The 14,259-nt window shown below is 35.7% G+C and overlaps 1 protein-coding gene across 1 annotated transcript; it reads right to left on the bottom strand.

Moving 5' to 3' along the window:
- Positions 1-11,627: 11,627 nt before the first annotated feature.
- LOC113296747 (RPM1-interacting protein 4-like) lies at positions 11,628-14,018 on the bottom strand. The gene is made up of 5 exons (XM_026545075.1): positions 13,892-14,018; positions 13,586-13,757; positions 12,489-13,016; positions 12,058-12,243; positions 11,628-11,927 (listed from the first exon to the last, which is right to left on the bottom strand). Exons 2-5 carry the CDS (start codon positions 13,589-13,591, stop codon positions 11,907-11,909), a joined length of 741 nt encoding a protein of 246 aa, XP_026400860.1. The 5' UTR covers positions 13,592-13,757; positions 13,892-14,018; the 3' UTR covers positions 11,628-11,906.
- Positions 14,019-14,259: the final 241 nt, after the last annotated feature.

A 14,259-nucleotide genomic window follows, 5' to 3' on the forward strand; every position in this document is an offset into this window, starting at 1 on the left:
TATCTCAAGCTTCGTACAAGTGTAACACATTCACCATGTAGTTTTTCGGTAGGATTAAAATGTTAACCACACTTCTCTTTCTCATTCATCTTCCTTTACTAAGTAGCATCATCTCCAAAACACTCAGTTCTTACATGGAGAACCAAGTTACATAGGTTCAGCAAGTCATGGAAAGAACCTCTCTTTCAAAAAAGATTAAAGCTTTAAAACAACCTATAACTGAAGATTTAATTCAAGGAGTCAATCTATGGAAATTTTGCTTCTTAGGCAAAGTGTATTCTTACAAGGATTACACAGTAACTGAGTTAGATAAGGAGCTCAAAAAACTATGGATCAAGAGTAAAGACATCTATATCAAGAAGGGAGAAGAGGAAGATTGTTACATGATAAAATTCTACACTCAGGAGGAATATGATATGGTCCTCAAACTCATGCCATGGTTTGTAGAGGGAGACTTATTAGTAATGGAACCGTGGAATCCTAATATTCCAATAAGTAGTGTAGATCTTATGAAACAGCTTCTCTGGATGAGATTATATATCATGCAATCGGAATTTGCTAACCCTCCAATTGAAAGAAGCATAACATGAGCAATGGGTGACGTTATAGAGTTAGATCCTCCTGATTGTATTGTTCCTAAAGGTAAGGTGCAAAATTAAAAGTTCTTTAAGATGTAAGAGATCCTTTAAGGAGGGGATTTTGGATGAAAAATGTTGTCGGTGAACAAGTGCGGATCAGGCTCTTTTATGAGAAATAACCATTTAACCTTTGTGGGTACTGCTACATGATTGAACACAAAGATCAGGAGTGTGAAACTATAACAAACTTCTTATTAGATCAAATTAATTCTTGATCAAATTATGAATTAATTCTTGATCATATGAATTATGCACTTATCAAATTAACTTTGTTTAGTGTGAAACTATAGAAAACTTCTTCTTACCAGTTAATTCTTCCACTAGCAATAGAACAATTAATAGATCAATCTAGCGTGCACTCCAAATCAATCCAATAATCACTCATAAACCCTAGATATGGTAAAAACAAACGATGATGATAAAAACTCTCAATAGGTTTGTATTATTAATAAAGCTTCACGCTTAGAACATTGAATTCATCCTTAATCAACAAAGGATTTAGCTACTCATATTACAAAGAAGATGAAGAATGGTGGTTTCCCCCTAAAGGGGTAAACCCTAGGTTTTGATGTAGAACTTGTGATATGAGATTCGATATCTTTTACATAACCTAATACCTTTTTATAGGTTTACATTGCTTGGCTTCCAAGTATTTAGTTAGGTTTAAGAACCCGACCCAAAAATATGACCTAACGACTCCAAACGTGCCTTTAGGCCTTCCAAGGTGTGAATACACGTTTCCCATTTGATAATTTCGCGTACCCAGTCCGCAAACTTCAAATTCCAGCATATATTTTCGGAAATAAGTCTGCGAAATCGGTTTGCAAACCCAGTTCGCGGACTTCACTGTCTTCGGTATTCAATAAAAACTGTTTTGGCTACAACTTCTTTATCCGAACTCGGAATGACCTCATTCTTTTTGCATTATTTTTATATTTCAATTATCTTAAAAATTATGATGAGAAATCCTTAATTTGAATGAGTTAAGATCGGTCTTTGGCTTGAGTCTTGATTATGAGTGTTTTTCTCCTTTTCATCGCACTTCTTCTACTTGTCTTGGACTTGGGCACTTGGATACTTGGAATACTTATATTCCTAGATCTTTTCATCACTTTGTATCTCCTTTGTGGATGATTCACCTATTGGAGACAAACAAGATAAAACAAGAGTAATAATACGAAAATATGCAAGAATAATAGCTAAAACAAGTATGGAATGAACACTAAAATCATATGAATTATGCACTTATCAAATTCCCCCACAATTATATTTTGCTAGTCCTCGAGCAAACTAAATAAAACTAACCCTAAATACAAAAACTCCATGTCGTGAGGCTCTTAGCATGAATAACATGCCTTTAAACCCCTAGGTGTCCCTAGTGGACGAGTTATAGTCTCGTGAGGGATTACAAGAGGTATACCCACAAAACCTACTCCAATATCTTGCCTTGGGAGAACCACTAAGGATAGACACAAAATAGTAGCTAATAAGATAATCAGCATACTTATGTTCTTTAGCTGCAAACATCCCACATGCATTCCAATCATCACACATAAGTAATTACTTACGTATGACATTCAACCTGATTGAAAAAACTCTACTAAGATAGTCATCGTACTTGTTGCAACGTTTATCACAACACTCGTATACTGAAATCACATGGATAGATAAGAAAATGGAGATAGAAAAGTGAAGTATGCAAATGTTGACTTAGGTGAAAGATGTTACCCACAATACTTGTATGAATGTCGTCAAAGGATATATATTTATAGCGCACTAGTTGAGAGAAGCACCCATTTAACTCGACCACATGATTAGATACTCTAAGCACATGTTCCTTTTCAACAAGTATGTGATAGTTGCCTTGGATCCTGCACTCCATGCTTGCTTAGGCGACGGAGACAGGGACAACGTTTCACACATACTACTATCAAAGTGTCAAGAACCTCATAAATAGTCTTTTTGACTTGCTATATAATGATGATATGGTTTCGTTTTATCGACTGTGATTATCCGCGGTTCCAGACCTATCATTTATTAGTGTCGGATAAATGAAGAAGAGCCTTATTTATATATAATTTTCTTTTCTTTTCTTTTTCTATATTTTTTTTTCTTCTTTTTCTTTTTCGGCTCACTCTTTACTCTTTACGAGTATAAGACAATTGTATTATGGGGCTTTTATATAAACTCAACCAATGATTACCTTGCTACATCATCCACGGCAGTATCAGGATCCCACCAAATCACTTTAGACAAACATATAACTGCAAAAATAAAAATAAAAAAGTGATTCAAGTAATGATTAATTGCGAGGATGAATCTTTCAAACGACTACCATAGCTTAGTTTCGCATTCAATTATGAACGTATATATTGAAGGATTGGAATAAATGAAACTTAATCTGTAGCCGTAAAAATTGTTCCAACCTTAAAAAGGTTTAGAGTGTCATCCTAAATAGCTCAAAATTAACTCCAAAAGATGAAGTCTCAAGTATGCAAGAAATCAAAGAGTATGATTATTTTTTATTTATTTTTTATGCAATCCAAATATGCTTAACTACTCCCCCACACTTAAACTCAACATTGTCCTCAATGTTCAAAACTGATTCTGATTTCTGACATAACAGCCCTAAAAAACTCAAAAACTGTACCAATGGGTAGGGAACTAGGAAAAACATCCTAAACAAAAGTTGTTCTCCTACGTCTTTTCTATAACATGTCAAAAGAGCACAGTTTTTCGATAAATGGTCTGACTTTTATGTCCTCCGGAGTGACTGATATGCAATCTGAAAAAATTCTGGAAAAATACCAAAACTCAAATTCCAGGCCTATCTCTCCAAATTAACAGACTCCAAATTCAGATTTTCTTTATGTAAAAAAAAAGATGAGTCTGTCCTATTTAAAAGTTGGGGTCAACCACTCAAATTGGACTCCGTATGAAGTCTCGAGAGCTATTTTCGTGACAACTGCGCAGTCAGAATTTTCTGACGAGAATTCGTCAAAACTTTGATTATAGAAATAGGACTTGTAAAATCTAAGATGGGAATGCAAGATATGATATGAAAACTAAGAAAATTAAAAACAAAATGTATAGAGATACAAAACCGATAGGTTGCCTCCCACGGTTTAACGTCGTCATCCCGACGTTATTGTTATCGTCCGTACACCAACAATTTGAAAATTTGGTAATCCTTGCAAATAACAATCTGCAATTCCATTAACAGCTTCACAAAAACATTAGCACAAAATATAAATATTGAAGCTATCACTTTATTGAAGTTTCCCCCACACTTAGTCCTTTCTACACTCGAAAGTGGATAAAGAACATAGAATTCGGGAACTTCAAAAGGTTCCTCAGCTTGGTGAACCTGCACATCGCTATGATCAAACACAATTAGTGGTGGATACTTGGAAGCAAAATAATCCGTTAAAACATTGGAAGCACACAACTCCAATCCTAAGTGAGGTATTTTCCTAAAAGCTGGGTTAACAACTTTTTGGGGAACTACTTCAATTGGATGGAAAGGATCAATAGATATAGAATTATGCAAAGGATTAGACAAACCTTGTACGTGATCCTCATTAATTATCTCCAATGAATTTTTTACCTCAAGTATATCGTGGTCCTCTATCGAACTATTATTATCTAGCTCAATTGGGTCTTCCACGACTTTAATCAATTTGATTTCATTCTCAATCTCCATCTCTTCAACAGCCTCGTCATCGGAATCATTGATGCAACTCCTAATTTCTTCGTTTGAGTACGTTACACCATTTGTAACAATAGATATGTCATACCCAACCTCCTCATTTTGAATAGGCGAATGATCGTTATTATGATCTGGAGTTGGGATAATCGTATCATTGTTGAAAGGACTTTCAAAAGGGTGGTCATCTTCATCAGAATCTTCATCCATAGGAATTTCAGAATTGTTTTGGTTTTGGAACCATACTCCTTCTTCATTCCTTGTCTCCTTGAGTTGAGCAATTTGTATTTTTAAGTTGTCCACATCCCTTTGAATTTCCTGAAGTTGCTCGTACTGTTTCTGTCCAATTGTAAGGAACCTTTGTTGATGTTGCTTTAATCCTTCATAATATTTTTCTACTTGCACATAAAGATCTTCCATCCTGGTACACCTTTGTTCTGTAACACTTGAAGAAATAGGATTATAAGCATAACTATCCTCGCATCCTTGTGATTGTTCACTTACATGCCCGTCATAAGGTTGTTGACATGTATGAGAATATCCGTAAGATTCCGTAGGATATTGATCATAGTCAAAAGATTGAGTTTGATTATACTCATGGGATGGTTGGTAGTTGTCATAACATTGAGATTGAAAATCATATTGATTACCACAATTATATGTCTGATCTTGTGCTTCGTACATGTTATTTCCGTAAGGAAACATGACGACTTACAAGGAAAGCAAAATCAAAACAAAAACCTAAAAACAAAAACAAAAACAAGCTAAACAAATAACAAATCAATTAGCGACTGCTCCCCGGCAGCGGCGCCAAAATTTGTATGGGCTGTAGTAGGCACAACAAATTAATAAATATACTTCCCACTAATTAACTGGTAATATAGCGGTAGTAAGAGATCGTTCCCACAGAGAGCTGTGTAATTGATAGGTTATTTGATCAGCAAGATAAAGTAAATAACAAAGGGGGGATTTGGTTTAAGAAGTATAAATTAAAAGACAATAAATAAAAGAGATGATCAAGGAATCCTTAGCTGTTACCAAGCGATAACTGGATTAATATACTTATCTATTTTTCGCAAGAACAATTCATCACCAACCGTGGAATAACACCTAGCTCAGTGTTATCCCCAAAACTCCTTGTACCACGGATACGGAAGCTCTCCAATATCAGATTCTATTCAACTGAACCACCAATTAGTAGCTCACTCAACGTGTAATCCAATGAATGCTTTAAGCTTTGTGAATTAGGTTAATCCCAGTAGTTAAACTCTTAGCCCAAGGTTTACTTACTGGTGTTGTTTTCACACATGATTCCTCCACAGAATCCCTTTGTAAGGTCTCCTGATTCTACTTGGTGTAGAGAGTTATTCGACGATTACTTATCTCCTAACTTCCACTAGCAATAGAACAATTAATAGATCAATCTAGCATGCACTCCAAATCAATCCAATAATCACTCATAAACCCTAGATATGGTAAAAACAAACGATGATGATAAAAACTCTCAATAGATTTGTATTATTAATAAAGCTTCACGCTTAGAACATTGAATTCATCCTTAATCAACAAAGGATTTAGCTACTCATATTACAAAGAAGATGAAGAATGGTGGTTTCCCCCTAAAGGGGTAAAACCTAGGTTTTGATGCAGGACTTGTGATATGAGATTCGATATCTTTTACATAACCTAATACCTTTTTATAGGTTTACATTGTTTGGCTTCCAAGTATTTAGTTAGGTTTAAGAACCCGACCCGAAAATATGACCTAACGACTCCAAACGTGCCCTTAGGCCTCCCAAGGTGTGAATACACGTTTCCCATTTGATAAGTTCGCGTACCCAGTCCGCAAACTTCAAATTCCGGTAGATATTTTCGGAAATAAGTCTGCGAACTCGGTTTGCAAACCCAGTTCGCGGACTTCATTGTCTTCGGTATTCAATAAAAACTGTTTTGGCCACAACTTTTTCATCCGATCTCGGAATGACCTCATTATTTTTGAATTCTTTTTATATTTAAATTCTCTTCAAGATGATGATTAGAAATACTTAATTTGAATGAGTTAAGATCGGTATTTGTCCTGAGTCTTGATTATGAGCGTTTTGCTCCTTTTCATCGCACTTCTTCTACTTGTCCTGGACTTGGGAATTTGGATACTTGGAATACTTCTCTTCCTAGATATTTTCAGAACTTTGTAGTTCCTTTGTGTATGATTCACCTATTGGAGACAAACAACAGAAAACAAGAGTAATAATACGAAAATATGCAAGAATAATAGCTAAAGCAAGTATGGAATAAACACTAAAATCATATGAATTATGCACTTATCGGTTATCTATCTTCAAGTTCAATTCTTGAACCTCCCTCTTGGAATAACCCTAACACTATAGGTGTCAAAATAAGCAATAGTAGGGGATCACAAATGATAATGGAACAAGAGAATGAACATGCAGCTAATGCAACTAATGATCGGATGCATGCAATAAATGAGACTCAGGAAATAACGGCGCAACATAAAGTAAAAGAAAATCTCATTAACTCATGTTATCCTGCACAAGTTTCTTCACAAATAATGACATGTACTAATGAACAAAACAGATGTTGAATCATGGAGTCAACTCGCTAACTCGTACTGAGCCGGCTGCAACTCTGGGATGAAATCAACAAGGTATGATTCAAATACATTTTAATAGAGGAAGAGATTAGGATGTCATTTTTCATAGACAAGGAAAGAGAATTAGAATGGAAGAAGGCGGTCCTAGTAATTCTCAGGGTGTAGATTCATAACGTACCCTCTCCAAAAATCAATACGGAACCCTGAAACATTTTGGATTATACTTCCAATATTTTTTTCATGGGTAATAACAATACAAATGTGGAGGAGGGAATCGATCCAAATTTACTCCAAAATTACTTGGCTATGGGGGAATCCGATGTCACTTTCGGTAATTACAATATAAATAATTTTGATCCAGATTCCATTCATCCAACTCGTTGTTTCAAAGATCCAATTCAAAGCTTAATTAAACATTTTTAACAACCCTCTCAATCAAGTCAGATTGATCATTCCAATGAAAACACTCTGATTGTTGGTGATAGTCAGACCGAATCGCCTAACTTCATTCCTTCTTATCATGGGACAGTGTCTGAGCAGAACTACTCAAAGAGGTTCAAAGTCAAATCTTCAAGTGCGAATAATCAAGTAATCTTTTTCCATATTTCTCAATCTATATATATACTGCTTCAGTCAATTTGCTTGCATATCTTCATTTTCTACTTCTTATAATTTCAATCATAGTTTCCTTTTCACAATGAAAATTCTTAGCTGGAATGTTAAAGGCTTTGCATCAAAAGAAAATAGAGATCACCTAGAAGACATCATTACACAACATAACCCAGATATAATCTTTCTTGTTGAAACTAAAATTAAAGAAGATATAGCTAAACTATTAACAGGGCCTTATTATCCAAATTCTTTATTTGTCAGCTCAATAGGATTGTCCGGTGGCATCATTCTTCTTTGGGAAAATGGTTTTCCATGTGATGTAGTATGCTCTCAGGACAACATGATTCACTCTTATTAATCAAATCAAATCCTTCAAAAGAAGAATGGGTTCTTTCTTGCATTTATGGATCAACTCATAATGATTTGAAAACAGTGCAATGGGATTTTATAAAAGACCTCAGTGAAAATGTTTCCCAATCTTGGGTGATTTTAGGTGACCTCAATGTTCACATAAACTTAAATGGCCAATCTTCAGATCAAACATCAATAAACAATTGTGTCTCCTCTACTATTGGTGCGTCTTATGGATTTGGGATTTGTAGGTAGAAAATTTACTTGGTTTAAAAGATCAAATGGTAAGGGTTAGAAAAGGTCAAGACTAGATATGGCTCTTCACAATGCTCATTTGCAGATAGAGTATCTAAACTCTATACTGTTTCATTTACCTTTCTTAGGCTCAGATCACTATCATATCCTCTTAGTGACAAAAGCAGATTGTAGAACACCCAAAGACTGCTGAAAATTCTACAAATGTTGGATAAGAGATCCTTCTTGTGCTCAACTTATTTCTAGATCATGGTCATCTCAATACATTTCTTGGTCAGAACAAAGTATTCAGCAGAAACTCTCTTTTACAAGAGCAAACTTATTTAGATGGAAGAGACGGAAATTTGGTCATATAGAACATCATTTACATCAATTGAAGAAGCACTTGTCTCATCTGCAATCATTGGCATTCAATGAACAGATAAGTCACCAAATAGATTGCACCATCAATAATATACATTATTGGATAAGTATTGAAGCAGAATTCTGGCAGCAAAAATCTTGTGATCAATGGGTCAAAGAAGCTGATAATAACACTTCTGACTTCTACGCTTTTGCGAATAGAAGGAAAGCTAGAAATAGCATAGTTTCATTAAAAGACTCAAATATAAGATGGTTTCATTCGACAGGTGATTTAGCAAACCCTCTTACCAATCACTTTTCGCAAATAACAACTGAAAAAATGGGGGTACAACAACCACACCCAATATTTCGTTTCGGCAATCTGTATGGACTAACTCCAAGATAATCAACTAGACAGTCAGACTCAATCAAGGAAAATATATCCAAGAGTTATATCTTTGTTTCTCAGTGTGATTATAAAATTAAAAAAACTTTAGGAAATTTGTGTAGCCTCGTATAGTTTGTTGTCGGTGTTCTATGTTTTCTTATTCTTGCTCTACTTTTTACTAGTTCACAAGATTTCTTCCTTCCTATCGTAGGATATACTTTTACATGAAATGCACCACAAGATAGGTTATGTAGTATGTTCTTTTGTTTATCATTCAGTTCAACTTCATTCATGAAACGAATGCTTAAATTTTTCGCTTTTCCAGAAAACTGTCAGGTGGAAATGCAAGGTTCCAGGCTGATGCGAGGTTAGAGATGTTGGCATGTTGCTATAATGGGGTTTTGTTTCAGTGGATGACGATACTTTGTCGTCAATGGCGTCAAATGAAGTCTTTCAGCTGGAATAACGCACAATATCTCAGGAGTCTGTAGTGTGTTCTGCTGTAGTCTCTTCACGAATTTTCAAACAGGATATTTGCGTCAGTAAAAAATTAGGAAATTTAGATTCGCAACCATATTTAGTAACAGCTATTTTCCGTGCGTAACCAAAAACTGGAAAGAGTAAATTGGTCTTTAGAGAATCACTACCGAATGCACATCCATTTGTGCAGAGAACACCTAAATTCTTAAAGTTTGTAACCACCAAAAATGTCTATTCCCTCAACATTTTGAAAGTTTGCATTAATATTTTGAGTTGAATGCATATTTATAAAGACATCCAATCAATTTTGTCTTCAACTGATTGCCGATGAACCTGGAGAATTTCCATCCCTGATAGCTAAAAAGCAATTCTGAATCATCTTTTTATATCGATGACCTGCAATTTCTTGATTTTGGGGGAGTAATGATAGGAATTTTGTTGACGGTCTTTTACCGAATAAGAATTAAGAGATGACAATTCCTTCTCTTAATAACCCATTTGAGCCTTGGGGTGCTGTCTGAACACGTCTTTGGAGCCCATCAGCATGGTACCAAAAACAAAATAAAAAGTTATATGCGCTTGACACTGATGTGGGGGATGGCGAGGAGTGTCCGCAAAATCAGACTCAAAAGATGCAACATCTCAATATTTTTTCAGACTCAAAAGATGCAACATCCCAGGATTTTTTAATTTTATGGATGAGGTGAGGGCTATCTACACCACCGTCTACGTCGGACAGTAAGTATTTACTAGGATTAGCAAGTTGCCTGGCAAGATTCATTTTTAGAAGATTTCAGCCCAGTACAACTTGTTCAGCTAAGTGAGCTGTACCTGTGTTTAACTTTGGAGCCTGGAAATCTGACTCATGAGCACTTTATATCAATTCCAACAGTTCTCGTTAATTTCACTCGAAATAAATTGTGCATGAGCCATCACACAAAACAAAAGTTGCATGTACTAATTTATATGGTTGGTGTGTTCACCAGGTATGGATTTTATCTCAATATACCTCCCTTCAAAAGGAAACAATTTTATTGATTATGTTTCTTTATTTACAAATGTGATATGTTGGTTAATGGTTATTATGATTAAAGAGTTGTAATGAAGAAAAGATGAAAAGAAGTCCATATAGTTCTATTATGATTAAAGAATAAGATGGTGGAGAAAACTGATAAACATATTTTCTGGATAAAGGATTGTGGTCTGTATCATAGGACTACCTGGTACAAAATATATATCTCTCGTTTTTTGTTGTTTTGTATATTATTTGTTCTTTTTTTTATCTTTGACTTCTCTGAATTTTTTCATTTTTTACGGAGTTTTTTTTTTGGAAATTGATTTTTGTAAATCTCATCTTGTATCTTTATATTTTTTTCTTGAAACAAGAATTCTACTATTTGAATTATAGAGCATAAACTTTTATTTTCTTTGGTCAATAAAAAGCTTGGTGCAAACCTATAGATTTTCTAGGAATTGCCGAAAATATTGTAACTCTCATCTGCATTACTTTACCTAATAACGTGGAAAAAATTTAAAACTTCGAATAATACACCAACAGCTTGTATTAGGTGGAGGTGGACCTGGTTTGGTAGATCAAAGGGAGATGTTATGTGGAAGCGGAAGGGATGGGGTCTAAACTGATCTGTTTTGTACTCCCTCCGTTCTTTTATAATAGGCCAGTTTTGTTTTTAGCGAAATTTAAGGAAATTAAGAGAACTAATCATTGAAAGTGGTCCTCATGACACTTGTCAATAAAAGAAGTGAAGTGAAATGGTCCCCATGACACTTGTTAGCAAAAGAAGTAAAGTGAAGTGGTCCACATGACACTTGTCATCAAAAGAAGTTAAGAGAAAAGTAGTCCCAAAAAATTAAAATAACATTTGACTTTCCCAATTAGGAAACTGGCCTATTTTTTTGAAACTTTTATTTATAGAAACTGGCCTATTAAAAAAGAACGGAGGGAGTACTATCCAAGAACTGAACCATAGGCATAGGCGGCCTGAGAGGACGTCTGTAGGAGGGATGAGGTCTGAACCTGTCGGTTTTTAGGAACTGACAGAAGGAGGACAGGTTGTGCAGGAGCTATTTGGATAAGAAGAATCAGTGGGTTCAGAGGCAAAGAAAAAGAAAACGGAGACTGAACCTGTAGACTTAAAATTTAGTTCTGAACCATTTTCGGCATCGATGATTTAGTCGTAGAACCAGTCGCAATGCTAGTACAATACAATTACAACGCAGTGGAACTCAGCACAAGAAACTGTCATGAAGACATGATGTGACCTTGGTTAAAATTGAATAAGACACAAGTATATACTATCTCCAAGAAATGAACAACTTTATAAATTACAAACAATTCAAAGAATGAGATTCGTTATTAATACGATCACAATAACGGAAGAACACCGGGGGGAAAACAGTTACATACAGGAGGGAACTTTTTTCACAAAACTTCACATTTTATCATCTCCAAGACCAGCCAAGTAAAGATGCATTTCTAGACAATCTTACTTATAGACGAGCCTTTTAGAGAAAGCAACAAGCCATCTGAAGTAAGAAACAAGGAAAAAAAGAAGACGATAATCTAGTTTAGATCATAGAGGTACCAAACTGGAAATCCAAAAACTGACAACCAGCAAGCAACTGAAAAAGAAGTTTTTTTGTGAACAAATTATACCTTAGCGTCATGTCTAGGCTTTCCACGGATGGGAGCCTCCTCCTGTTGCGGGGTGTTTACGTTTGCAGCAATTTGTTTTTTCTCTTCCCGCACGACATTGAAGATTTGTGTATATCCGGCACCTGCATTGGGGTTCTTCTCATCCCAATCACCAAACTTTGGTAGCACAGTTGCGGGTCTCTGTTGCTGTCGTATAGAAAATGCACAATGTCATTACAATATCAAGCTTGCACAAACTAGTATAAACTTTGAGTTAAGAATAGCTCCCGGAGACAGATTTAGAACTCAAATCACAAATCATAGGCAGGCAGGGTTTCTAAGGTGGCATTTGGTCAAAGCCAATCTACTCCCTCGAGCAGATTTTGACATGTATAAAACTGAAATGCATATCATAAAAGCAAATAATGCAGAAGGATGGGGAAGAAAATTACTGGTCGTCTGTTTGGAGTTGAGCCAGCGTTGTTTCCAGACGGTTTATTATCCCATGAAGGAGAAGGCGATACACCTGCTCTGCCTCCATTGTTAGCCTGATATGGGTGATGCGGAGATTGTTCGATTCTGGCATTGTTTTGTGGAACGGTAGGTCTTCTGGAGTTATCCCTGGAATTTGCACCACGATCATTACTGTTCTGTTTATTATATAAATCAGCAGCTGGGGGGCCACGAACTGCAGGATTCGGGCGAGGTTGATAATCATTTTGTCTGCCTCCATTATCGTTTGTTCTGGTTGACCGGTTGTCGTTTTGGGGCCTTGCTTGTACCACTTGTTCAGGTCTACTTCGAGAAGAATTGGATTTCACTTGCGGTTGTTGTGGTTGAGCAGGAAAAGCCGGTGGGTTTTCATTAGGATTCATTATCTTCCCATTTTTACCTTTCCTTGCATTATCAAAATAAGCTGTGTAAAGGACATTTTCTCCACCATTTCCCCAGTTGCCAAACTGAGGTACGTGTGCACGATTCTGCAAGAAACAATCAACACCATGAGCTTGGTTATTTTATGAAAGCAAAGGGTGTTTAATGTCGAACACCGCAACCTAGCATCAACGAAAGGAATCACAGAAGAAAAACTAGTACAGATTACTTGCCCAAGAAAATTCTTGAACAGGTGAAACCCCTATAGACCTGAAAAAGTTTTCTTCTATCAACAACCAAAGATTAAAACAACAGCATGAGCTAAATTGACCGTCAACCCCGAAATTCTAATTGCATCAATTGAAGTCAAACACAATTCAATTAACAAAACCACAGAAAACACCACTTTCTTCAGTTTTCACATCATCGTCAGAAGATTTTCTACAAGCACCTCAAAGATGAACCAGAGAATGTTATGCATGTTCTACCAAAAGCCAGAAAACAACGAGGTTCAGACATGAAGAAGAAGAAATAAAAAAACTCCATCAAAACGAACCCAAATCAGCAAATGAAACGATCAACAACCTAAACCACCATAATCCCATCATAATTCTCAACCCCCACAACAAAAAATTCATAAAAATTGAGAGAGAGAGAGAGAGAAAGAAAGACTCACAGCCATTTTAGGTTCAGAAGATATTGAATTTTTGCTTATACAATCACCACAAAAAAAATGCTAATAGCTTCCGCTTCTCAATATAGCAAAGGATCAAAGACGCGGTGGTGGTGGAATCAGAAGAAGAAGATGACTGAAAAGACAAAGATTCACAGACTTCTTCTTCAAAAACCTGTTAGAAGAAAACAAAGCATAATAGAATGAAAAGATATCGTGTAATTCTATCTATATATTGATTCATCAAAAAGTTTGAATTTTTAAGAAAATGATTAAAGAAATATAGAAGAAACGAAGAACATTTCGTACCCGTTGTCATTGACCTGAGCCACCTTTTGACCTTTCCAACCGTTCTTTGTCTCTTTTAAGCACAAATCCATCTCATTCCCTCAGCCGTATACGTTATCAGCCAACAACTAACCTGTAACCAACAAACAACTCATTTGTCTAGCTAGTTATTTCCCTGTCACATATATTCTTATCTGTTGTTTGTTAATGAACCATGATAGGATACACGAATACACCTCGTTATGGGTATTTTAGCTAGTATATGCACGACTCGTAGATATCTTAATCATTGTTGAGTGTAAAAAAATATTGGGTAAATGCGAAACGTTGCGAGATTACAGAATGATAACGCCGCTACGTGGTCAAGTCAAAAATTCATGCTGGTAGTT

Source organism: Papaver somniferum, chromosome 7, assembly GCF_003573695.1.
Source record: "Papaver somniferum cultivar HN1 chromosome 7, ASM357369v1, whole genome shotgun sequence".
NCBI classification, from domain to species: Eukaryota; Viridiplantae; Streptophyta; class Magnoliopsida; order Ranunculales; family Papaveraceae; genus Papaver; species Papaver somniferum.